This window comes from Moschus berezovskii, chromosome 26 (genome assembly GCF_049115385.1).
Source record: "Moschus berezovskii isolate FMDL1 chromosome 26, NW_MosBer_1.0, whole genome shotgun sequence".
In the NCBI taxonomy this organism is placed as follows: Eukaryota; Metazoa; Chordata; class Mammalia; order Artiodactyla; family Moschidae; genus Moschus; species Moschus berezovskii.
The window spans coordinates 31,198,503-31,225,306 of NC_142485.1; the positions used below are offsets into that span (position 1 = coordinate 31,198,503).

The 26,804-nt window shown below is 44.7% G+C and overlaps 1 protein-coding gene and 1 pseudogene across 2 annotated transcripts; one reads left to right on the top strand and one right to left on the bottom strand.

The window, feature by feature from the left end:
• Positions 1-9,510: 9,510 nt before the first annotated feature.
• Positions 9,511-17,923, bottom strand: ING2 (inhibitor of growth family member 2). The gene is made up of 2 exons (XM_055416381.2): positions 17,594-17,923; positions 9,511-13,136 (listed from the first exon to the last, which is right to left on the bottom strand). Exons 1-2 carry the CDS (start codon positions 17,772-17,774, stop codon positions 12,466-12,468), a joined length of 852 nt encoding a protein of 283 aa, XP_055272356.1. The 5' UTR covers positions 17,775-17,923; the 3' UTR covers positions 9,511-12,465.
• Positions 17,843-26,756, top strand: LOC148773764 (uncharacterized; annotated as a pseudogene). The gene is made up of 2 exons (XR_016036472.1): positions 17,843-19,253; positions 25,936-26,756. The product of XR_016036472.1 is annotated as an uncharacterized LOC148773764 (transcript).
• Positions 26,757-26,804: the final 48 nt, after the last annotated feature.

The following is a 26,804-nucleotide window of genomic DNA, read 5'->3' on the forward strand; positions in this document are numbered from 1 at the left end:
TGTTTTTTCTCCTCTGTCTCTGAATTAGGAATCAGAAGATCTTTCAGGAGCTAGAAAAGCAGATGGATAATGAAAGCCAATGAATGCGATAAACATTCCTGCAGAAAAGTTGTCAGCGAGAGGGAGAATGTTCAACAATGGAGCGCAGAAGGGGCGTCTGAGAGACAGAATTGAGAATGGATTTAGCTGTTTATAGCAGAAAGGCCAATGATACATACAATCCAGTGGTTTCCTTGAAACATACTTGGTGATGTGACTTTACAAGGCTGAGAAGCTATTTTCCTTATCTTTTAACTCTTACCCAGCGATTTCATTGTTGGTTTGCCAGATAACAAGCACATACTGTTTGTACTATAGATAAATTGCCCGTGTTTCCAGATTAGTTGATACTTGTCCTACCAACATTCTCTTAAAACACCAAGCCTGTCAGCAAGAGCATGCATTAGGACAGACTTTGGATTACTGTGTTGGGAGTTCCAAAAAGTTTAAGTCCTGATCTCTGCCATACAGAGGCATGTAGTGTGGTGGAGAAATAAAATCCTGACATATGGAACAATTAAGAAACAAAAAAAACCATAATTAAGCGCTAATTGTTTGGGAAGGACTGCATATTTTAAGAAGGAGGATAATGAATTCAGCCATATAATCGGTGCATAATTTATGACATGCTGTGCACACCATGGCTGAACTTAGCGCAGCAGCAAAATCACTTTTGATGCTACAAACAAGGCTTTGCCCCCTATCGTGGGAGAGGAGTCAGACCTGTGGAAAAACAGACCTGATCCCAATGTGAAAGGAACCTCTCTCATGATGGTATGTAAAAAGAAACAGAAAACATACTATAGATTGGGAGTTTGACTGACACGTTCACACTGCTGTATGTAAAACAGATAACCAACAAGAACCCGCTGTATAGCACAGGGAACTCTCTGCTTAATGTTTTGTAATAAAGCCAGAGTTCACGTCTCACAGCTACCTGAGCCATGTGGTAACACAAAAGGCAGCTTCAGTTCAGATCTTCAGTATCACTGGCCCTTTGTCCAGAAATGGATACAAGATTATTAAAAGTAGTTTCTTCTAGCATTTCTCCAGTTAAAATAGGAAGGCGACAGTCCTGTGTACCTAAGAAATCTAGGCCAGTTCTACTTATCAAGAAACTGAACAAGTTAAATTATTTTCAAGGTTGAGATAACAGGCTACAGACAATTCTTATTTAGACAGTATTGTTATTTGTTGCATCAGATTCATTTCAGTTCAGTTCAGTTCATTTCAGTCGCTCAGTCGTCTCTCTTTGCGACCCCATGAATCACAGGACACCAGGCCTCCCTGTTCATCACCAACTCCCGGAGTTCACTCAAACTCGTGTCTATTGAGTCGGTGATGCCATCCAGCCATCTCATCCTGTCGTCCCCTTCTCCTCCTGCCCACAATCCCTCCCAGCATCAGAGTCAGATTCATTTAGGAAAGCTTAAAACATGTAGAGTTCCTCCATGCAATTGAGTATTACTGCGTAACAGAACTCTTGCCTAGAAAATCCCATGGACGGAGGAGCCTGGTAGGCTGCAGTCCATGGGGTTGCTACAAGTCAGACATGACTGAGCGACTTCACTTTCACTTTTCACTTTCATACATTGGAGAAGGAAATGGCAACCCACTCCAGTGTTCTTGCCTAGAGAATCCCAGGGACGGGGGAGCCTGGTGGGCTGCCGTCTATGGGGTCACACAGAGTCAGACACGACTGAAGTGACTTAGCAGCAGCAGCCTAACAGAAAGAATGTGTAAGTTCCTACCCTTGATGAATATCTCCTAAATAATGGTGTTAATGGTACCAATACTGAGGATATAGAGCAAGGGCAGCGGCTTGGGTGTAACTCCCTAGGCAGTACAGTTATCCACAATATCTGATGGATGGTTTAGGGCAATATTCTCAAAAAGTATGAAATGCCCCTTACTTCCTTGGGATATGAGTAGGTACTTATAGGGGAAGTAAGTAATGAGTTTGAGTAGGTATTACAGTGGCAAGATTTCTCAGAACCTCTAATATGTACCTTTAGGAATTTCTAGGCAGTCAAGTGGTTAAGACTCCATGCTTCCAGTGCAAAGGGCACGGGGAAACGAAGATCCCATATGTTGCATGGTGCAGCCAAAACACACACACACACACACACACACATTAATACGTACGTTCTGAATCTCTAAGAAAGTGAAAAGAAAGTGTCAGTTGCTCAGCCATGCCCGATTCTTTGCAATCTCATGGATGGTAGCCTGCCAGGCTCTCTGTCCATGAGATTCTCCAGGCAAGAATACTGGAGTGGTTGCCATTCCCTTCTCCAGAATCTCTAAGAAGTGGGGTACAGCATGCAGGTTACCCCAGCTTTCTCGGGCAGATTAGCACTCCAGTATCCATGGAACACTTTGAGAAACTCTGGTTTGGAGCATAATCCCACCCCCAAGACAGAAGATGTTGCTTGGTTACCACAGGAATGCTCTTCTAGTTCTATGTGATACGCTTTTGCAAAATATTTTTTCAGGCTACTTAGATTATCTTTGAATTGTCTTATTAATGTCAAGAGTCAGGACAAGGTAGGTCTGAAATGGGAAAATATGTTAAGGAAACAAATGACACTCAGCTTATGCCTGGGGATCATTTACAAACGATCGTGTGCAATAATACTCTCTTTTATAGCTTACCATTTTATAGCTTACCATAGGTCTGTCCTATACCCTCAGGACAGACCTCAGTGGAGCATTACAAGTAAAACAAAGATTCAAGGATCTGGCAAAAACAAATAAAAAACCCGCAACAAATCATCTACCTTAATCCTGCATGTAAAGAAGTAAAATTTGCCTTTAGCTTCTGTTTCACAATACACTAAATTAACCAACCGCTTGTTCAGTTCAGTTCAGTTCAGTTCAGTTCAGTCGCTCAGTCGTGTCTGACTCTCCGCGACCCCATGAATCACAGCACGCCAGGCCTCCCTGTCCATCACCAACTCCCGGAGTACACTCAAACTCATGTCCACAGAGTCGGTGACGCCATCCAGCCATCTCATTCTCCGACATCCCCTTCTCCTCCTGCCCCCAACCTTTCCCAGCATCAGAGTCTTTTCCAGTGAGTCAACTCGTCGCATGAGGTGGCCAAAGTATTGCAGTTTCAGCTTTAGCATCAGTCCCTCCAATGAACATCCAGGATTGATCTCCTTTAGAATGGACTGGTTGGATCTCCTTGCAGTATAAGGGACTCTCAAGAGTCTTCTCCAACACCACAGTTCAAAAGCATCGATTCTTCGGTGATCAGCCTTCTTCACAGTCCAACTCTCACATCCATACATGACCACGGGAAAAACCATTGCCTTGACTAGACAGACCTTGGTTGGCAAAGTAATGTCTCTGCTTTTTAATATACTATCAAGGTTGGTCATAACTTTCCTTCCAAGGAGCAAGCGTCTTTTAATTTCATGGCTGCAATCAGCATCTGCAGTGATTTTGGAGCCCAAAAAAACAAAGTCTGACACTGTTTCCACTGTTTTTCCATCTATTTCCCATGAAGTGATGGCCGCAAACTCTCTCACACATAAAGTAGCTCTGCACAAAAGTGCTTTCCCACAATCCTAAAGGTATTCTCGTTAGTTCAAAAGAAGCCATGCCTAGTTTCAGATCTTCAAATGGTGTGAAAGCGACATTTTTAAGAAAGCTTTAAAATCTCAGTTTCAGATAATTAAGAATTTAATCTACTACTGGAAAGAGAAATCTAATTAAGATGAATTTTATTAAAGAGTTAAGTAAAAAGAAAAGTATTTCTATCCTTTCTTTCTAGATCCATCATTTTTTCCTTCTCATCACCAGCCACTGGAAGCTTCTTTGTTTTTCATGGTGCAATTAGAAAAATTCCTCTAAATTGCACCTTAAATTTAGTCAGAATTACCCTGAAGTAACACGAAACTGACGTGGGTATAGAAAATACTCAGGGCATTAGGTAGGCACCATGAATTCAGAGCCAAAGCTACTACGAATTTTTTGTAGTCAAAACTGAGTAACTTTTCAATCACTATTTTGCCAGAGTTTACAACCAGTTAATCTATGAGAATTTCAAATTGATAGGAAATATAAATTTACAAAAGCCAAAAGGCAAACATGCTCTAAAAACCCGTGAAGAAACTTTCTGCCATTTGGAGGATGTTATGTTTCAGGAAGGCACAAAAGTACAAAACCGTCTGTTTTCAAGGCTTGGGATTATCTGCTACCAAGTTACATCCTTGGTAAGTAAAACAGCAAGTTCTCCTCTCGGTACCAAAACCACTGCTTCCCACTGAGGCCATCAGCCTCTATCACTCATCTAAAATCTGAGCCCCTGGTGAAAGCTAGCCAGTTGGCCCAACACCACTGTTTATATGTGGGGAGTTTCTAAGATTAGTGTCCCTGTATAAATAAGCTAAGGGCCCTGGTCAAATAATTCAATCTTGCTGTTCAAAGCCAAGTATATAGCAAAACGCTGCTATCTGAAGACAGTCAAGAATAGGGAAGAAAAAAATCCACGTTTAAAAAAAAAAAAAAACAGAAAAAAATCTAAGACCATACATTGATCCTCAGGTCCGAAAAAGAGGGGTGATTTGGGCCTCTGCTTTCACAGGCAATACTATAGAACTGGAATTTAATAACAGGGCTTTGTTTTCATTATATTTTATAGTGTTTCACTCATAGAAAACTATACTAATTTTCCATTTACCGAAGTGATATGCTCCCTTTTAAAAATAAATTGACATCACAAAGTGAGTCTTTCTTTTTTACAAGAAAAATATAGAGTAAATAAGACTTTGAAACACAAAGTCAGAATGGTTTATGGAAATGGCAAAAACCCCTCAGGCTCATTCTAGCGTCTGGTGTTCAGAAAACTCTGCTTAAAATATCTTGATTCTTGAGAGTCCCTTGGACTGCAAGGAGATCCAACCAGTCCGTCCTAAAGGAAATCAGTCCTGAATATTCATTGGAAGGACTGATGTTGAAGCTGAAACTTCAATCCTTTGGCCACCTGATGCGAAGAGCTGACTCATTTGAAAAGATCCTGATGCTGGGGAGGAGACGGGGATAACAGAGAATGAGATGGTTGGATGGCATCACCGACTTGATGGGCATGAGTTTCAGTAAACTCCAGGAATTAGTGATGGACAGGGAGGCCTGGTGTGCTGCAGTCCATGGGGTCGCAAAGAGTCAGACACGACTGAGCAACTGAACTGAACTGAACCACATACATGGATTAAAAGCTGTTATTTTAGGACCTCCCTGGTGGGCCAGTGGTTACGACTCTGTGAGTCCACTGCAGGGGGCGTGGGTTCCATCGCTGGTTGGGGAACTAAGATCCTGCCTGTGGCATGACCACAAGAAATCCTGCTGTATTATAAACTAGTTAGTGAACTAACCAGTTAGAGAAGTTTGTGACCAAAGCTCTCTCCTTCGAGTAATGCCAAGAGGCATGGATAACAATAACCACATTTTCAAGATAACCATTTCTTCAATCACTCGTTTTATAGCTGAGCAAACTGCAAGCCAAGGACAGGTGACCTGACGGGGATCCCAGAGGAGCCCACAGCAGGAGTCTGGTCCAGAGCCCTGGTTGCACGTTGTGGGCTCCTCAAGTGGCTCTGATCAGTAAAGAATTCGCCTGCCCAGCAGGAGACCAGGGTTCGATCCCTGGGTGGGGAAGATCACCTGGAGAAGGAAATGGCAACCCACTCCAGTCTTCTTGATGGGAAATCCCATGGACAGAGGAGCCTGGTGGGCTACAGTCCATGGGATCACAAGAGTCAGACACGACTGAGAGACTAAACAGCAGCAGCAAAGGAGGTTTGGTTTCTCTAACTGATGTCGAGTTTAGGCAACCTAGCAATTTCGAGATAACTTGTAGTTTAAAATAGATTTTCAGTTCAGTTCAGTCACTCAGTCGTGTCCGACTCTTTGCGACCCCATGAATCACAGCATGCCAGGCCTCCCTGTCCATCACCAGCTCCCGGAGTTCACTCAAACTCATGTCTATCGAGTCGGTGATGCCATCCAGCCATTCTCTGTCGTCCCCTTCTCCTCCCACCCCCAATCCCTCCCAGCATCAGACTCTTTTCCAGTGAGTCAACTCGTCTCATGAGGTGGCCAAAGTATTGGAGTTTCAGCTTTAGCATCAGATTTTGAGTGATATCAAACCCTAAGGACTTGATTCAAGGGCTGAAGGGCTGTGGAGTTTATTGATACCAATTGCTCCTTGAGGATGGGCTCCTCTTATTTCAGGTGGGAGAGAGGAAGACAGATTTCTCAGAGGAAGCCACCTGTGGGTGTATAAAAAGGATGGGGAGCTGCCATTTTCCCAGGTGCCTACTGAGCAGAGGGATTACCTCATAGCTAAGTAGGTGAAGAATCTGCCTTCAATGCAGGAGACCTGGGTTCGATCCCTGGGGAGGGAAGATCCTCTGGTGAAGGAAATGGCAACCCACTCCAGTATCCTCGCCGGGAGAATCCTGTGGACAGAGGAGCCTGGCAGACCATGGGGTCGCAAGAGTCGGACACGACTTAGCGACTAAACCACCCACTGTGCAGAGATTTTGAGATTTTCAGTTCTCCTGTCCACCTCTTTTTTCACATCGGCATCCAGGCAACAAGAATGAGTTCATCTGAAGCTTAAGACCAGAGACTCCAGCTGCCCTTGCGCTCTGACCGGCACAACGGGCCCAATCACCTGCCCTGTCTCCCCAGTGAGAGCTGCCGCTCACCTCCCACCAACGCCTGCAGACTTCCAACACCTTTCCCGTCTCACCTCTTCACGGGCAACACAGAAGCTGTGAGAACAATCACAGAACTTTCCCAGGACTAAATCTAGCAAGCTGTCTGCGCTGACGCCCATTCACTCCAGAACTTAAGCACCTCTAGCTTTACAGACTTATCATTCCAGTCACTGCTTTAGCCTCAGTACTGAAAACAGTGCCTTGGAAATACAGTACAACAGGTATGCCATCGGTAAAGAATCTGCCTATGATGCAGGAGACCCGGGTTTGATGCCTGGGTCGGGAAGATCCCTTGGAGGAGGGAATGGCTACCCACTCCAGTATTCTTGTCTGGAGAATCCCGAGGCCAGAGGAGCCAGGCGGGCTACAGTCCATGGGGTCGCAGAGTCAGATACGACTTAAGTGACTAAACCACCACCACCACAACGGGTATGCAATAGATACTTGAATTAATGAGCAAAAATACTGCCCTCCCTTCTGACGCCTGAGCTGGCACTTTCCCTGGGCCTGAGGCTAAGCCTTCACAATCTCAGGTCTCGCTCCTTCCTGCCTGCCCACTGGGACTCCATGCCTGCAGAAACCCGCTGCTCTCCAGAGGCCTCATCTGTCCCCCTTCTAACGCAGTATTCCGATTGGCACATAATCACGCGGCTGTTTCCTTCAGTTAGAACCCTCCTTGAGCTGCCTGGCCCCTCATCCCACCGCTGTTCCCTTGATGGGAGAACTGGAGCTGCCTGGAGTTGCTGGCTCTGCCACAATCTTCTGCTCTGGACTTCCCGGGTGAAGTCCAGGGGCTAGAACTCCGCCCTTCCAACACCAGGGGTGTGAGTTCAATCCCTGGGCCAGGAAGTTTCACCTGCCCCGGAGCTTGGCCCCCTCAAAAAATAATGGAGCTGGCCCAATTTATACCAGCCAAGCCTTCACCCCAAACCTTGCAGCATGTTAAACAGTCTCCCATCTACATGAGTTCTCAGTCCTCACCTAACTTGACAAACACTTGAAAGATCACTCCCTTCCTTAAACACTTTCTTCACTTTTGTTTCTGGTGTCATTTGTTTCCAGTTTCTCTCAACCGAGAGAACTTGGAATCTCCTTGGGCTGGCCCCTTTCAAAAGTTGGGGTACCGCCAGGCAGGCCCACGCCTCCCTCTTCTGGATGTACATGGTCGCTACTCAAAATGTGGGTTCCTGAACTAGCAGTGTCACCTAGGAGCTTGTAGGTATCTAGAAATGCAGGATTTCCGGCCTCACGCCAGGCCTACTGAGTCAGAATCTGCATTTTCAGAAAATTAGATGACTCACAAGCTTGTTAAAATTTGAGCAGCACTGATGTATTTACATGAGTGATTTCAGTCACATGACTTTAAACTCCCTTCCTAGGCAAACTCCCTAAAGTTTAATCTCCCGTATCTTCCCCTAACGTCAGTCCCCCAACTCCATGATGGAATCCCACCAGAATTCTATCAGGCACCGTGAACGTAACTGCAAAACACAAATCTAGATCTCTCAAGCCCAAAACTCAAGTCATGTTTGTCATCCCCTTGCTTTCCAGCTTCTGGGCCAAAGTCCTCCAAACACCTGTACCTTTAAACACAGAGTCCTACCACCCACCACCAACTTCATTGTTCCCACCCTAGTCTAAGCCAGCAGTATTTTTGGCAGAAAGACCTCAGTCTCCTGTATCTATCTTCATCAAGGCTCATGTGATAAATTTGCACAAATTTTCTACCATGGCTGCCAGGAAGGCCCTCCCGCATGGCGTCAAATGCTCTAGTCAAACTGACACGCCTGTTCCATTTCTCCCTCCTCTAGAATTCTTTGCCTGCTTCTTATTTCTGGTCTCAGCTCAACGATCACGTCCTTAGAGACCGCCTTTAACTACATAACTAGCCTCACCTCCCTTTCTGCTCATTTTCATCTGCTACTGTCCTTTCCTCCTGGGATCTAACACCAGTGTGTGGGTGCTCAAGTCACCAAGTCATGTCCGACTCTTTTCAACCCCACGGACTGTAGCCTGCCAGGTTCGTTTGTCCATGGGATCTCCCAGGAGCAGGTTGCCATTTCCTTCTCCAGGGGATCCTCCGGACCCACAGATCAAACTCAGGTCTCCTCAGTCAGCAGGTGGCTTCTTTTCCTCTGAGCCAGGGAAACCCACTTTATCCCCAGTACCTGGACCTATCTATAATCTCACTCTCATATATATATATATATATATATATAATATATGTGTATTATATATATATATATATATACATATATATATCCCTTCGCCCCTAGACTGACTGGTCCATGAATAGGAATTGTTTCTTTTTTTAATGGTCACTACTGGGAAAACAAGAAGCACCCAAATACTGATTCTTCAAGTATTGTTGGTGGAACTTTCAGTTCAGTTCAGTCGCTCAGTCGTGTCCGACTCTCCGCGACCCCATGAATCACAGCACGCCAGGCCTCCCTGTCCATCACCAACTCCCGGAGTACACTCAAACTCATGTCCACAGAGTCGGTGATGCCATCCAGCCATCTCCTTCTCTGTCGTCCCCTTCTCCTCCCGCCCCCAACCTTTCCCAGCATCAGAGTCTTTTCCAGTGAGTCAACTCGTCGCATGAGGTGGCCAAAGTATTGCAGTTTCAGCTTTAGCATCAGTCTTTCCAATGAACACCCAGGATTGATCTCCTTTAGAATGGACTGGTTGGATCTCCTTGCAGTATAAGGGACTCTCAAGAGTCTTCTCCAACACCACAGTTCAAAAGCATCAATTCTTCAGCGATCAGCTTTCTTCACAGTCCAACTCTCACATCCATACATGACCACGGGAAAAACCATAGCCTTGACTAGACAGACCTTGGTTGGCAAAGTAATGTCTCTGCTTTTTAATATGCTATCTAGGTTGGTCATGACTTTCCTTCCAAGGAGTAAGTGTCTTTTAATTTCATGGCTGCCATCAGCATCTGCAGTGATTTTGGAGCCCCAAAAAATAAAGTCTGACACTGTTTCCCCATCTATTCCCCATGAAGTGATGGGACCAGATATCGTGATCTTTGTTTTCTGAATGTTGAGCTTCAAGCCAACCTTTTCACTCTCCTCTTTCACTTTCATTAGGGGTCACAAAACTCCCAGGTACGTATCCACACTTACCTGTGCTTCAGGCACACAAACCTAGACACAGAGAATCTGCTAGCAGTTTTCAATCAGCTGAGTTTCATAGCATGGCAGAGGCTCTACTTTTCTGTACATTAGGGTCTTAAAAATGCTAATATTAAAACTACATTTAACAACAAATGAGTTAAATCACAACTGCTGAGGGTGGGAACTAAGTATCAGTATTTTGTGACGCTCCTGAGGTTAATTCCAATGTGAGACAAGCTGGCAAACCATTGGTACATAGTGTGAGTTGGTAAGCATGGACTGAAATAGTATATGAAATCTGATACTTAAAAAAAGTAATGCCAGTCATAATGTTATACAAACTTAAGGCTTCTATCTCCTGTGTGGTACAGAAAACAAACAAAAAAAATTCATAAAAATAAGTGTTTCAAACATTTGGTCTGAAAGAGAACACATCTTTCTGGACTTTCCGTTGCTCTTCCTGTAAGTTTAATCCAAATTTGGGGACTTCTATTTGTAGGTTCTCCTTTTCTCCCACAGGCTGAGGCAAACTGACGCACAGAAGTGTCGACCTCTATGAGAGTCACACCTGCGAGTTTTGGGGGGCTCTGCACACACTGCTATTTTCAACACTGTCAGGAAGGCAGCTCTATCCTGGTCACAAGGACATAATCCCTAAGACAAAATGTCGTATCTCACGCAGGAAAAGGATTTCTCCACAATTCAATATTTCTTGCTCAACATAATTAACTGTAGTCATCAATCAAAATATCCTTAGGACAGAAGCTAATCAAATATTGTGTGTTTACCCGCCTCTTAGCTCACCTTTGAACTGTCCTCATATCTCAGAATGAAGGACAGAATTAGTGAAAAACAAGTCCTTTGATTATTTAAATCCCTGAGTGTTAGTTGCTCAATCGTGTCTGACTCTTTGCGATCCCATGGACGGTAGCCCACCAGGCTCCCCTGTGAATGGGATTTCCCTGGGATTTTCAAAAAAAGAATACTGGAGTGGGTTGCCATTTCCTCCTCCAGGGGATCTTCCCGACCCAGGGATCGAACCTGAGTCTCCTATATAGCAGGTGGATTCTTTACCTTCTAAGCCACCAGGGAAGCCCATTACTACAATAGAAAATACTCTATAGATTTCAAAAGAACCACAGAGATACTTAAGTCAACTGCATACTACAGATGAGCAGCCTGATACCCAGATGAGTTGAAACGTAATGCCTAAAAGTCACACAGGAGAATTAGAAGAGAAAAAAACTTTTTTTTTTTCTTTCTTTTTTCCAAACAAGCAAACAGGATTTTTCACATATTAATCAAAAAAGAATCCAGATCATCAGATTAGGAAGAAATGAGGAATAAAAAGTATGTTACATATAGATTTAAGGACTAGTCAATCCACTGCCCCCACCCCTGAAAAACCAAAACTTTTCCAAATATATGGATATGTATCCATCAAGATGCTTACCCTTAAAATATTAGAATCTTGTAAAATTCAATTTACAAATACATTATTAATTGCATTGTTATAATGAAATTAGTTCATTAAACATGAAGACACCAAACAGCACCAATACCAGAAAGTTAAGAAAGTAAATACACTATTACTTAAAATAATATATAATTTCTGATTGGGACAGAAACGAACTACAGCCACTGGCAAAACTACTTAAACTACTGTTTGACATAAAGGCAATATTTAAAGACTAGTATACCTTTTTCCCGCTGATAGGCCTGTGACCAGGCATCCCAGCTGTGGGTCAACATGAAAAATAGTTAACAAAGATGCTTTTTTAAAATTGCTCAAGCGCCTTGAACCATGATACTGCATGACCCAAATTTTGCCAACATAAGCCCATGGCAGCATTTTTGGTATTCTAATTGCTCCTACCTGCCTCAGTTAAAACAAAATAACTCCCTTATGAAGCACTAGACTGAAATACAGCTGTGAAGCAGCAGCAAGGTATTTATAAATGGGCTACTGACTGCGTATCAAAACGCTACTATGGAAAAATACAGCAGCAAATACTCCAGTAAGAGCACATTATTCCACATGGAATCCCAAATTCTTATCTCTACTTCCTTAATTTCTTGGAAGACTAGAGATCAACAAGTGTATGTGTAAATGGGGCCAGGGAGAAAGAAGCTCTGAATGGTATAGTGTTCATATTTTAAATTATCCAAGATAACCTGAAGGCTTACAGAGAACTTTCCACTGTATCTAAACTTTAAGCACACAGAACTAAAATGCCAGCAAAACTTTGGTGTTTCCCCCCAAATTAGCATTGCAGAGTCAGTGAAGATGAGATAGGCGTGGTGTGTGAAGTTTTCATCATGTTCAAGCCACCCTTTTCTAGTCCCTGCTCCTTTCATCAGGCGATCTGAAAAATACCTGCTTTAAAATATTTGGTAATTCAGTGCAGAAAATTAAGGTCACAGACAAAGTACAACAACTTTTAATACACCATTAATACTAATGATTAAAAATTATTGCATAGTCTTATGCATTTACCCTAAAACATTTTCTGAAAGTAAATTCTGAAAGAATTATATAAAAGACAACCCTTTAAAACATGGATGGCCTTTAACTACCTCGATCTTCTTTCCTTTTTTGTCTTTTCAGTACTTTTGTCCATTGTTTTCTCATTATCTCCCCTGCACTTTGGGCAATACCATTTCCCCTTTGGTTTGTAGGTAAGTGAAACACACGAAAAGTGAAACCATTCGATTGGACACTGTTCATTGTCACATCCAATCATTTCCCCGTAAGACACTTGGTTACATAAACAGTATGTAGGTTCGTTGGGATCTATTGCAAACTCGACGGGGGAAGCTTCTCTTTCCTGCTTGGCCTTGGAGCGTTTCTTTTTCTTGGCGGACTTGGATTTCTTTTCTTTGGGAGGCTGATCGTCACAGTCCTCGATCCCGTTCGTCATGTGACATAGATCGCGGCTTTCACTGGTCCGCTGCCGGCGGGGCCTTCTGGAAGATCGTTCTGGTTGGTTGGAATCCATCTTCGCTTTATCCGCAGCTCGCTCACTTTCGGCCGGATCTTGAAAACACTGGGAGTGCAGCTCCATTTGCCTTGCCCGGTTTTCCACCAATTCGAGCATCTGTGTGACAATTTGAATTTTTTCATCTCCCAGTTCTTGACTATTGATTAATGCCCTCTGGAGATGCTGCTGGAGGCGTTTTTTCTGGTTTGAGTCATCTTCTTTCTTATATTTTTCATAGACATCATCAATTTCCTTTAATGTTTCTAAAAAAAGAAAAGAAAAAATCAGAAAAAAAAAAAAAAAAGAAAATGCATGGTGGCACATATAACATTTTTCAAGTTAGTTATTTTTCCCAGAACTGGTACAGTAAGAAAGAACTCAAAAAAAAAAAAAACTCAACCATAAAACCACATTCCTGCATAGTATGAATACATTAAAAACATTTTATTTTCCTTACGAAGACCACACATTATCCAACATGAAAGTACATTTAGAAATAAAAAGATGTGTGGCTAATTAAAAATCAAAAGTCTTTCACCAGGACTAGGCTAGATTACTGTCCAACTATGTTTCCATGGCTTGCTACCTGGCCCCAGAGACACTCTCTAAGCAAAGCAGTCACAAATAACTCTTAGCTTTCCATGATATTAGCTTGAATGGCTCTTTTATTTCATCACATGGGAGACTCTGAAAATCAAACAATTTCCAGAACAGGTTTAGGTTCTGGCATCAACTGACTAAGCTACTAACAAAATTATAGTTAAGTCAGCATTGGGTCACTGTGCTGTTGTGGATAACTCAGCATTTGGTCCTCAGTTTTTTGATCTGCTGATTTGGGTACTATAGAGAACGTGGGACACACTTAAATCAACTAAAAATGGCTGAGTCATTAGAAGACATACAAAAATTTGAAAATATAGTTCCAGATGTCACCAACATTTACATAAATGTCTTATTCAAATCTGTCCTCTTTCTTGTCCTTATGAGATACAATGCTATCTGAAAGAGTTCTCAGAAAAGGTGCAGAAACAAAAATCAACTTGGAATTTATCATACCACATGCCATATCACTGTTTTTTAACCTTCTAACATCATTACTCTTAACGACAAGAACAAAAACATTACGTGAGTAACATAACTGGGCGTGACTGCAAGCAAGGTAACACAGCGCATATATTCAACACAACTTATGAAATAGAACCTCCCTGGAAACTGCAGGTACTCACACAAAGGACAACTATTTACCAGACAATGTGCCCCCACAGGGCTGAGGGTACTCACACCTGCACAGTGTATTTTTAAATAATGTTCACATCCTGCCCATTTTCCCAGCTTGATATGTACGTGGATTTCTTTAGAACTCAACTTTCTTCCAGGAAAAATAAGTTATATGTTTTCCCCTCAGACCCACAAAAATTGAAGTTTAAAAAATAAAGGCAAGCCTTATCCAATAATCAGGAATTAGAAGCTAATTATGCAGTCCATGGGGTCGCTACTAGTCGGACATGACTGAGCGACTTCACTTTCACACATTGGAGAAGGAAATGGCAACCCACTCCAGTGTTCTTGCCTGGAGAATCCCAGGGACGGCGGAGCCTGGTCGGCTGCCGTCTATGGGGTTGCACAGAGTTGGACACGACTGAAGCAACTTAGCATTGCAACACAGATACTATATATGAGGTAAAAATTCATGTTTTCAAGACACCTTAATTACACAGTGACAGAAGAAAGGCCACTAACACTTACTGAGTCCCTTCCATGCAACTTTCTCATGAATCACAATCCTGTGAGGAAGTCACCACTTCTGCATGTGAAGACACTGAAGCTCGACAGGTAACCACCCTAGACTTTGAACTGCGCCAGACCTGTCAGTTTGGCTCTGCCCTTTAAGCACATTCTATACACCTGCATGGAAGGCACTGGATATTAAATTAGAAATTTTAGCTCAAAGGTATAAATAACCTTTGACTATGAAGGAAATTATGAACAAGAATATTGGAACAAAAACTGAGGTTCTCTAATAACAATACCCCATAATATCAGGGCTTCCCTGATAGCTCAGATGGTAAAGATTCTGCCTGCAATGCAGGAGACCCGGGTTCAATCCCTGGGTCAGGAAGATCCCCTGGAGAAGGAAATGGCAACCCATTCCAGTATTCTTGCCTGGAGAATTCCATGGACAGAGGAAACTGACAGGCTGCAGTCCTTGACAGACACGACTGAGCGACTAACACACACACAATAAAAACTTCATTCAATTATGCAATTGTTTTCTTCATTCCTCTATCTTTAAAAGTTTTTAAGTCTACTTTTAGGGTTCTTCAGTAATTTCTGAAAATGTATGAAATAGGTAAGAAAGAAATCTGTCTAAATAATTTATATCACTATTACTGTAAATATTAAGTCAAAAAGCAGAAAATACTTAAGAACTAGCAAAGAAATTAAAGATGTGAAAAACCAAAAACACACAGAACTGAACTGAACACAAAGCTAACAGAAAACTGAAAGTTGAGCTTAGGAAGCATGCACATAGAATAAAAACTAGATCACTGTTTTTGTATTACTTTTGAAACAAACTATAGTCTTAAGGGAGCTATAACTTTTTCTCATCTCTCAGTCTTTCAAGGCCCAATACTGTTTCTCACGTTGTCAAATTTGCTTCTTTCAATTCGAGATGGTCAAGACTGCATATTTCCTGCAACAAATTATCCCTCGCCAATTCAAATTAAAAGAAAGCATCTTAACTTTTGTGAACTCAAATAGGTCTTTAAAGAAATGTAAAAGCGTCCAAGTTTTACAAACTTCAGAGTTATCATTTGAAAAACTAAAAAGGTTCCACAAACAACTCTTAAGCACACATGTAATATTTTTAGGTTACAATTCAGGTATGTGCTCCATGTCTATAGAAAACACCTTTGGAGAGCATTAAAAAAAAAAAAAAAAGATTTAAATACTTTAAAAACGACCATGTGTACCTGAAGAAGCCCCGATGTGGAGTCAAACATTTCCCACTTAATTGGACAAGTTAAACTCCTTGTAAATTTAAATTTGTCTGCAAAATGAGTTTTCACTTCATTGAGCTGTGAAGATTAAATGGGATAATGTTCTGAACGCAGTGCAGCAACTGACAACCAGTAAGTAATCTGTATTAATCACTCCCCCTACCCCAACAGAGACCAATCCTGTCAATATGGATTCAAAAGGCAGAAATAAACTACAGGTTAAAAAACAAGACACAGAGACAACGAAATATTCTCTCAGGCTGCAGGCCCCAAAACACCACCCCAGACATGCGTTAAGACACTAAATTGTAGGGTTAGCGACGGGTCGAAAAACTGAGAATGGGTCCAAGAAGTTATCTTTTTAAAGTTCAGAGGGCTGATTCCACATCAGGTCCAAGGTCTGTTTCTTGATTCTGGATTATTGACCGCAAAGAGTTCCCCATTTAAGTCCTTCCCTCGCAGTTGCAGGAGAAAGGGTCACCAATGATAAATAACAAATAACACGCTCTGTAAGAAAGGCCGATTCCCGGTCCTAGCTGTCTGGGTCTGACCACAAAGGGCGGCTTTTGCCACAGCACTGAAACTCGGCGGAGGAGGGACGCGGGGGTTGAGGGACGCCAGGCGGTTGCCCGGTCAACCAGCTCACACCCTTCGGGGACCCGGAAGTGACGCAGGGCCCGGAACCTACGCCGTGCCGGGATCGGCGACGGTCCCTGAGGCTGACTGTGACTGTCGTGATTTGAGTGACTGGGGGGGGGGGAGTCGAAAATTCACAGACAAACGCGTCCCGAATCCCAACGCTGACTCCGCCGAGGGCGAGCTAACTTCCTGCACGGCCGCCCGAGCCTTCCCCCGACCAGCCATTTCCCGCATGGGCGGGAGCGCGCGTCCCCGCGCCCCGCCCACACGCTACGTCACCTCTGCAAGCCCCGCCCCCAGGCGCGGGTAGGGGGTCCTCCTCGCCCCACACACTGAGACACACACACAGACACACACCCCTCGGCTGCCCTGTGGGAAGCGCCCTAGCCTTTCAACCCTCCGACTGTAGCAGCCCGGAAAGGCTGCGGCCCGGAACTTTCCCTGGGGCGGGAGACGGGGGAAGACTCGATTCCCGAGCCCGGAGCCCCGGAGCGCCGAGAGAGGGACCTCCCCGGAGGCCGCCTTCGCAGCCCGCCCTCGCCCCCTCCCCCCAGCACGTTCCAGTGCATCTGCGCTCAGGGGGTGGAGGCCCGCGGCGGGTTGGGCTGAGGGAAGCCCGGCCCTGTGGGCCCGCGGAGTCCGGCCGCGGCCGGCCGCTCACTCCCCACGACACTCCCCACCACTACCGCCCGGCTGCATGCTCCCCGGGCCGGGGCGCCGAGGGGTCTGCGGCACCCGGCGGGCGAACACCCGGAACAAATGAGCTTGCTGCTTAAAAATGGCTGATTTCGTCTTCACAGCGGCTGCAGCCGCTGGGTCTACAGCAGGGGCTGACGAGCGGCCACCGCTCCCTTTCACCCTCAAGACCACCCCCCCACCAAGAAGTCCGCAGCGGGGGAAGGGGCAGGGCCACGAACACAACCTGCGGGGGCCCGCTGCCCCGGCTCCCACACGCCAGACCCCCACACACACTGTGTGCACTCGGGGTGAGCTGGAAAAGTGGCACTTTCCCCGGGGCAGGCTCCGAGCGACTGTGCCCGGCGGCCCCGCGTCGTGGAGGGAGGACCCGCGGCCCCTACCTTGATATTTGTTGTCCAGCTCCCGCAGCACGGACACGTTCCTCTGCATGTCGTGGGGCAGCGACTCCACACACTCGAGGTAGTCCTGCACGTAGCAGGTGAGGAGCCGGCTCCGCTCGCCGGTCAGGAGCGCGGCCGACGAGTAGAGTTGCTGCTGCTGCTGCTGCTGCTGCCCTAACATCCTGCCGTTGCTGCTGCTGCCGCCGCCGCCACCACCGCCGCCGCCGCCTCCGCATCCAGCAGCCACACATGCAACAGCCACGGCCGCCGCAGCTCCTCGGCTCGGCAGCCCGGCGCCGCGGGGACACCGGCCGCCGCTCCGGAGGGCACTGCCGAGTCCCCCGATCTCCGCTCCCTCCCCCCGAAAAAAAGCCCTCACTCCCCGCCCCCGCCGTAACAAGCCCAGGGGCGGGGCGAGACCGCGGCTCCCTCCTTCCCCCCTCCCTTCCCAGGACTAAAGCAGCGGGGACCCCCCCACCCCCGACCTCCCCTAGCGGAGCTGGCGCCGGGGTCCCGGGCGTTGACACTTCCGGTCCCCCCGGCAGGCCCCAGATGCTACCAGTGCCGCCCCGTAACTCGGATCCCCATGACAAGCCTCTCTCTGCCCGCTTTTCCCCCAATCCCCCTCCCGCGCCTGCCGGAGAGTCTCGCTCGCCCGGCTGCCCCCGCCCCTCCGGCTGCGGCCGCCTCTGCGCCTGCGCAGGGCTCCCTCCCGCGGAGGCCCGGGGGCCCGCCCCTAGCGCCCTACCGCAGGGTTCGCATTCTCCCGCCTTCCCTCCGCCACCCGGGCGATTGGTCTGTCAACTCTCGGCCCGGGCGGGGGGAGGGTGCGGAGGGCGGCCAAACGGCAGGCCGCGCCCCGCCTCCTCTTAAAGGGGCAGCACGGCGCGGCCCGCCTCTCCGCTCAGTGTCTGAGTGGGGCTGACGCGCGTGGGCTGGTGGCCGCCGTGCTTCCGTCCTTCCCTCGGGGAGGGGGAAGCGGGGTCCCGCGCTCTCGGCCCGGCGTTACCGGCTTTCCGCCCCGCCCCCCGCCCGCATCAGCTGGGGCCCAGCGCGGCCCCTGGCGGGCTTCCGAAAGCGGCAGCGGGCGGCCGCCTCCCGCCGCGGCCCTGAGGAGGGTCTGCCGGGACGACGCGGCGGGCGCGGCTCTCGGGCATGCGCGGCGGCGGCGTGCCCGGGCCCCGGCCTCCTCGCGCCGCGGCCCTCAGGCTCCCGGCGCGGCGGGGGCCGATCGCGGCCCCCTGCGTCTCTCTGTGCCCTGGCCGCCCGCCTTGGGCTCTCCCTTCTCGGCTGGGTCCAGCGCCCGCCCTTCCGCCCTTGCGGGGGGTCTCCCGCCGCCCCGGGACCTGCAGGTTTGCTCCGCCCTCCAACTTTTGAAGACTCGTGTTTATTTTAGGCAGACTCTGCCGTGAACCTCTTTGTCCAACAGACGTTTTTTTTTAAAAAAAAAACAACAACAACAAAACAAAACATGTTTTACCCCCGGGGATCAGACGTTTAAACTTGAAACAGCGGCGGCGGCGGCTTCCTGGCGGCTAGAGGGGCACGGTCAACTTAACATCTTCGACCCAAAACAAAACCACTGTGGGCCCGCACTGAACGAGTGATGGAGATGCCAGGATAAACCTAATGAGGAGTCAGGCACTTACCCTCGTCTTAGGTGATCGGCTCTCACGGTTTACATTTCTGTCTGGTGTTAAATGAAATGCCCAGCAGAGGAGTTGATTTTGAATTCCGTATGGACTCAGTGTATATAACAGCGTGTAATTTTTCAAAGAAATGGGTGTAAAGAGAACAAATACCCGGGGAACTTTAACGATTGTCTGTGTAAACAAGCACTGTTATGAGTAGCACCTCTGCGCTAAAAAGAAAACCTGAATGGGCGATAAATTTGAATTTCTCCTTATATCCAGTTGATTCGCAGTGGTCGGCCACCTGTCTGGTGACCTATTTAGAGCCCTTTTGAAACAGCTGTTAATAGTACATAACCACTGACATGCAAAGAGCAGTCTAGACCTTGATCTAGAGGATATTTTAAATTTCAAACCCAAAAAAAGGACTCTTGGAAATTTGAGTCTTGGGAACAAGATAACATGGCTCAGGACTCAGAGACTGTCTTGTGTGTTTGTGCTGTGAGGCTTCAAGGTTTTGATCACTCGAATATTAAGTCAACCTAGGCAGTACAGTGTATTGTGTTAATATTTCTGAGAACTGCCTAGGGATTTTCTTGGTGTCATTCTGGAAGTCTTTCAGATTAAGTGGCCAGGTCTTGTCAAAAAAGTCACTGCTAAGAATTGAATTTTAATCACCTTTTACTTAAACTTCTATTTTTGTGTGCTAATATATTTAAATCAGCTAGTTTTTAATGAAGGCCCCAGATAATACAAGATGCTCTATAATTCAAATGTGACACAAAATGCACCTGTGGGTTTTATTCAGCCTGAGAACTAGAAGTGAGAGAAAGCAATGAGTCATAACACCTAAAGCACTCCCTCCAGAAACTAGGAACAGAATGAGAGGAAGGAAGGATGAATATGGAAATGGAAATAGTTTCACCTTTCACAATTCTGTTGAACAGGCTGAAAGGAAGCAAAAAATCTAAATAATGATTTTGCAGCTTGTGTTACTCTAAATCTATAAAGAGCACTCTGATATGGTAATATATGTGTGTATGTGAATTGTCAGAGATGTGCTTTCTTGCTATGCTGATTTATAAAAGATAATCAGCCTTTATTCCTACCATAGTTGTGAAAGCAGAGTGTGGGGGAGATTTAAAAAAAAATCACTGTACTCCCCAAACTCAGTCCTTGACCTTGGTTATTTATCATGTCCTTTTCTTCTCAATAGTCACTTAACTGGAAATTTGGGGCCTTTTCCTTTACCCTGCTAAATGCAATATTTAAAAGTCCCCAATTCTCCAAAATATAGAAGTTAATTGGTGATGTTTAGTTGTATGAGTAAAGAAAAAAGGCATCTTATTTGCTCTTCAGTATAAAAGTGGAAAAAGTACAAAAGTAACCTTAAAAAAAATAAATTACTGACACCTTCAAATTAGTAGAACTGTCTGATGTTAACATTAATTTATAAATCTGTTACTGTAAGAGCTTCCTGGTAGGAAATTTTTAAGAGGTCCCTGGAAAAAAGTGAAAGTGAAAGTTGCTCAGTTGTGTCCGACTCTTTGCCACCCGTTGAACTATACAGTCCATGGGGAATTCTCTAGGCCAGAATAGTGGAATGGGTAGCCTTTCCCTTCTCCAGGGGATCTTCCCAACCCAGGGATCGAACCCAAGTCTCCTGCATTGCAGGTGGATTCTTTACCAGCTGAGCCACAAGGGAAACCCAAGAGGTCTCTGGAGGGCATTATTTATATTGTGAAGGGTTGGCAGGGTATGCGGGAGACTACTTCAAACTATGAAGGAGGGTTCCGAGGTGGTACAGTGGTAAAGAACCCACCTGCCAATGCAGGGGTTGTAAGAGACATGGGTTCATATCACAGCGTCAAGAAGATCCCCTGGAGAAGGAAATGGCAACCCACTCCAGTATTCTTGCCTGGAAAATACCGTGGACAGGGAACCTGGTGGGCTGCAATCCATGGAGTCTCAAAAAGGTCAGACACCACTGAGCAACTAAGCACACACAACTATTCTTAAAAAAAACAAAACTCTGCAAACTGTTGGAAAACTATAATTAGTAAGCAGTGCTGAAGGTTTCCTAAAGACACCGCTTGAGAAAACTCAGCTACTGCTTGAGTCAGGCCAATTAAATTTGAAATCCTTTTCTTTTTTTCTACTTTTTAATATTTTTAAAAACTTTATTCTGGAAAATTTCAAGCACACACAAAAGTAGAGGTAATAGTACAGTAAATCCAAATATACCATTCACCCAGCTCGAACATTTATCAATATATGGCCCATAATATTTCACTCCCTTACTGTTTATGCATTATTATGATTTTCCTCCATAAATACTTTAAATATGAACAGATAATCTACAACATCATTGTCACAGCCAAAAATTATCTATCATTTAATATCCAGACAGTTGAAATTTCCCTGTTGTCTAATTGATGCCTTTTCACACTTGGTTTGTTTGCCGAGTGTATTTGGTGCAGTTGTTCCACGCTGCATTTGGTTAGTGAGGCCTTTTCTAAACCACTAAGAGTCAGTTAATCCCCTATTTAATTCAGTGAAGCAAATAACAATGTTTTTCTAAGGAAGGTGTTGAAATTCAAGGAAATCACTTTTAAACAAAATCCTCATATTGAAAGGTTACTAATTGATAGCCCACTGTAGAAATGTAATTATATCTATTGCCAATAAATCTTCTAAAAATCTAGGCATTTGTTTTAGAATGTAATTTGTCCTAGAAGTCCAAATGAAGCATTTTAAATTATACTGAAAAAAAACCTAAAACTTTAAATCAGTTCATCAGTACAATAGGCAACAACAATAACCACAAATACTAAGAATCGGCATTTCCAGTGAGCTTAATTTTAAAGCATTTTTGATTGCTTTATTATGTAAGTAATCTACCTTAATTGCGGGGCTTCCAAGGTGGCTCAGTGGTAAAGAATCCACCTGCCAATGCAGGAGATACAGGAGATGGAGTTTCAATCCTTGGAGTCTGGAAGATCCCCTGGAGGAGGAAATGGCAAGCCTGCTCCAGTATGCTCAACTGGAGAACCCCATGGACAGAGGAGCCTGACGGGCTACAGTCCACGGGGTCGCACAGAGTCAGACACGACTGAGCACAAGGGCACACCTTAATTGTAGGAAAATAGAGCAAAAAGGAAGATGTATAAAATCACTAAAAACTGGAAATAAGTCTTCCTGGTATCTAAGTAGACCCCCAAGATGATTCCATTTTAGTTTTTTGCTTTAAGGAAACACTTTGTCTAGGACTAAAGGACGAAGTTCAGAAAATACCAGATAGTCAGGATGGAATATTGCTAATGTTAGTATTGTTATCCTACATGTTTAGTTTATGAGGTAGAAAGCACAGACTGGTGTACACAATCAGTCCTACTATGGGTTACAGTGCTGTGCAGCAATTAGAATGACCACTAACAGCAAAAGACGATCCTAAAACCTTTCCACGGAGCTCCTGTGAACGACTTGGTCTATTGTCATAGAATATCCAATATGATAAAATGTCATATCCATAACTAAGAAGAAAAACAAGCATGTATTATCCACTTTGGTTATCCCAGAGAGAAAAATAAAGCATATGGTATACTTTGCATATTGCTGACCAGAAAAACATTCAATAGTCCCTGGATGGTTACCATAGTTACACAAGCCGTTTATAACACCAAGAGGGGTAACTAGGTCACAGTATTGAAGGGGTTTGAATTATGCAATTATATTTCCTAAAAGCAGGAGAAAGGGTTTAAAATTTAGGGAAGAGAGATTTATACTTATGTTCAAAATTGAAACTCTGGCCTAATTTTGCTGGGGAAACTTAATAAATCTGTCCAAAATTAAATGGTTGATATTGCAGGTGTAAATCATTTAACCTGTACAAATAATGAAATAGCTTGATCCATAAGAGTGATAAAAGAGATGCCAGCACATTCTGTCCTCGTCCATACCCCTTTATCTTAGTGAGCAGTACCTTACCTTAAAATGTTTCTGCAGATAAGCAATAAACCCAACAATAGCCTAGAATTGTAGAGTAGCCAAAACCTGTAAACTGAAGTTTTGACTTCTTACTTTTGCAAGTGTGAGATTAAAGCTTGGGGCAGTGCTTGACACATGCTACGCTTAATTTGTTGTAGAGATTTTCCTATTAATTTCATCAAATGGACAAAGAAGTGTGGTAAAGAGGTAATGCATTGAAAGCCATGGTAGCATAGACTTCACCCTCTTTAAATTATGTGGAGTTTTTTTCTTTTTTACTAAGTACCTCAGAAAAGATGATTTTATTCAAGAACTGTGCTTGTTGTCCCAGAGCCCCTCACAGTGCTGAGTATATAGGTTGAATGAAGGAAAAACAAAAAAATTGCTCTCAAGGTTACACAATTTCAGTTGGTCATTTTTAATCTCCCGAGCACTATAGACTTGTATAAGTAAAAGTCATTCAGTCGTGTCTGACTCTTTGCGACCCCGTGGACTGCAGCCTGCCAGGCTCCTCTGTCCATGGAATTTTCTAGGCAAGAATACTGGAGTGGGATGCCATTTCCTTCTCCATAGACTTGTGTAGTTAACACTAATCTTCGATCAGTGATGTACCCCAAAGGAAGAGAAGACAGGCAACAGTAGCTGGGGGAGCCACTGCTAAGTCACTTCAGTCTTGTCCGACTCTGTGACCCCACAGACGGCAGCCCACCAGGCTCCCCCGTCCCTGGGATTCTCCAGGCAAGAACACTGGAGTGGGTTGCCATTTCCTTCTCCAATGCATGAAAGTGAAAAGTGAAAGTGAAGCCACTCAGTCGTGTCCGACTCATAGCGACCCAATAGACTGCAGCCTACCAGGCTTCTCTGTCCATGGGATTTTCCAGGCAAGAGTACTGGAGTGGGTGAGACACTACTGATGTTAATTCATCGTAACCATTGTGCTGTTGCAGTAAGGGGCACCCCTTCCAGGTCCTGAGAGGGCTCTGTCTAACACTGGGAGATGAATTGTCCAAGGAGACACATGCTGACAAAGCAAGAGGTTTTATTGGGAAGGGGCGCCCGAGTGGAGAGCAAAGGGGTAAGGGAACCCAGGAGAACTGCTCTGCTACGTGCATGGCCCATGGTCTTGGATCTTATGGTGACGGGATTAGCTTCCCGGTTATCTCTGCCCAATCATTCTGGCTCTGCGTCCTCCCTGGGTGTGTGTGCGTTGCTCAGCCAAGATGGATTCCATCTAGGAGGATTCTGGGAGGTTGGTAGGACAGCGACTGGCTTCTCTTCTCTCCTTTAGACCTTTTCTGAATTCTTCGGGTTGGTGGTAGCTTGTTAGTTCTGTGTTCCTTTCTAGGACCTCCTGTTTAAGATAGCTCATGCAAATAGCGACTATCTGGCCTGGCCAGGGCAGGCAGTTTCAGTCAGTGGTTCCCCTAACAATGTTCGTAGGGAAGGATGGTGAAGAGGTTGAGAATCCCCGTTAAGGATCAACTCTAGACCAACTTCTTTTTACAGGTGATAATATGGGGACCATGGGCTTCCCTTGTGGCTGTGGCTCATCTGGTAAAGAATCCACCTGCAATTCAGGAGACCTGGGTTCAATCCCTGGGTTGCGAAGATCTCCTGGAGAAGGGAAAGGCTACCCACTCCAGTGTTCTGAACTGGGGAATTCCATGGGCTAATCCAAGGGGTCGCAAAGAGTCGGACACAACTGAGCAACTTTCACTTCACTTCAATATGGGGACCCAGATAAGTAACTTGCCCAAGGTCACACTGCAATACATGAAATAAGTATACACCTAAAAATTTAACAGTAAAACAAATATTAGTTAATCTTGGCTCATAATCATTAGAAAGGAGAATAGCACCCTTAGAGGGGGAAAAAATTAAGAACTTGGGATATTATAAAATTACTTTTTCTGAAAAGTCTTGCAGCGAAATTGACAAAATCACCTCTAAAGGAAAATTAGAATTTCCTGAATGGTAATTATCCAAATAATCACAAAATCAAAATTATGAGAAGTCCTCCTATAATCCTTTAGACTGTTACTTATTTTCAAGGGCAAATGCCTCATACCTTCAGCACTGGTTAAAATAAGAATGGTCTTTTAAAAATAAAACTGATGCTACTGGCCAGGCTTCCCAGGTGGCTCAGATGGTAAAGTATCTGCCTGCAATGCAGGAGACCCAGGGTTCGATCCCTGGGTTGGGAAGATCCCTTGGAGAAGGAAATGGCAGCCCACTCCAGTACTCTTGCCTGGAAAATTCCATGGACGGAGGAGCCTGGTAGGCTCCAGTCCATGGGGTCACAAAGAGTTGGACACAACTGAGCGACTTCACTTTCAGGCTACTGGCCAGGAGCTTCCTGCTAAATCTTTTGTTCCTTGTAATGATTCTAATTGATTACTTAATGAGGCTTTATTGGAGCTATTGTTTCATTAATTGCTCTTGGCATGGTTAATTTAATCCAGCATTTCAGTGAATATTGATTTAGCTTCTGAGGTAACAGATTTTTTAAAACTGCTTATCTAATTTATTTCCATAAATTGGGGTTCTATTGATTCTTTAATCTATGGAAACCAGTGTATCTTGATTTACTCAGTATATATGTTTCTGGAAAATTATATCCTTATTTTGCTACAAGTATTTTTTAAATGGGTTAGTTCTATAAAAGAGCCACATTTTGGAAATATTTATTTAACATAATTTATCTCATTTTCTTTTGTCTTCTAGACTGCCCTCAGTAGTTCCATTCTGCTGGAGAAAACACACTGTGTTCTTCATTACCTACCTGCAGCCGAGGCGTGGCATCTTTTGCATGGTGTACTTCCAGATCCTTTAGCATTATACTCTTTGGCCATGGAAATGACATCATCAGGGAGACAACCTTGAAGAAATGCCTCAAGTGACGGTAGAAATATTTTTTCCTGTTACCTGCTGAAAGTAGGAGAAGGCAATGGCAAGCCACTCCAGTACTATTGCCTAGAAAATCCCATGGATGGAGGAGCCTGGTAGGCTGCAGTCCGTGGGGTCGCTAAGGGTCGGACACGACTGAGCGACTCACTTTCACTTTTCACTTTCACACATTGGAGAAGGAAATGGCAACCCACTCCAGTGTTCTTGCCTGGAGAATCCCAGGGACGGGGAAGCCTGGTGGGCTTCCGTCTATGGGGTCACACAGAGTCGGATACGACTGAAATGACTCAGCAGCAGCAGCAGCTGAAAGTAAGAACTGGAATTAGACAGATTAAAAGAACGAAGATATAAAAGATATGGGGGAAATTTTGTGTGGAAAGTATCAGAGGCTGAAAACCTCTCTGTTATAGGAAAAATAGAAGAATCAGAGAAAGGAGTGATTATCTGAGCCATTGATGGTGGTGGGTATAAGATTGATGAGAATTAAGATTGAGGGATCACAACATTTAAATTATATCTATAGGAACTATTCATAACACTTTATGTATAACAAAAAATACAGTTGTAATTCAGGGTTGGACTAATAGCCTATCTAATGTAATCTTTGAAAAGTGGCACGTTGATTAAAAAATAGTTTCAAAAGAGCCTACTGACTTTCTTACATGATGTTAGCTTTATTATTTTTT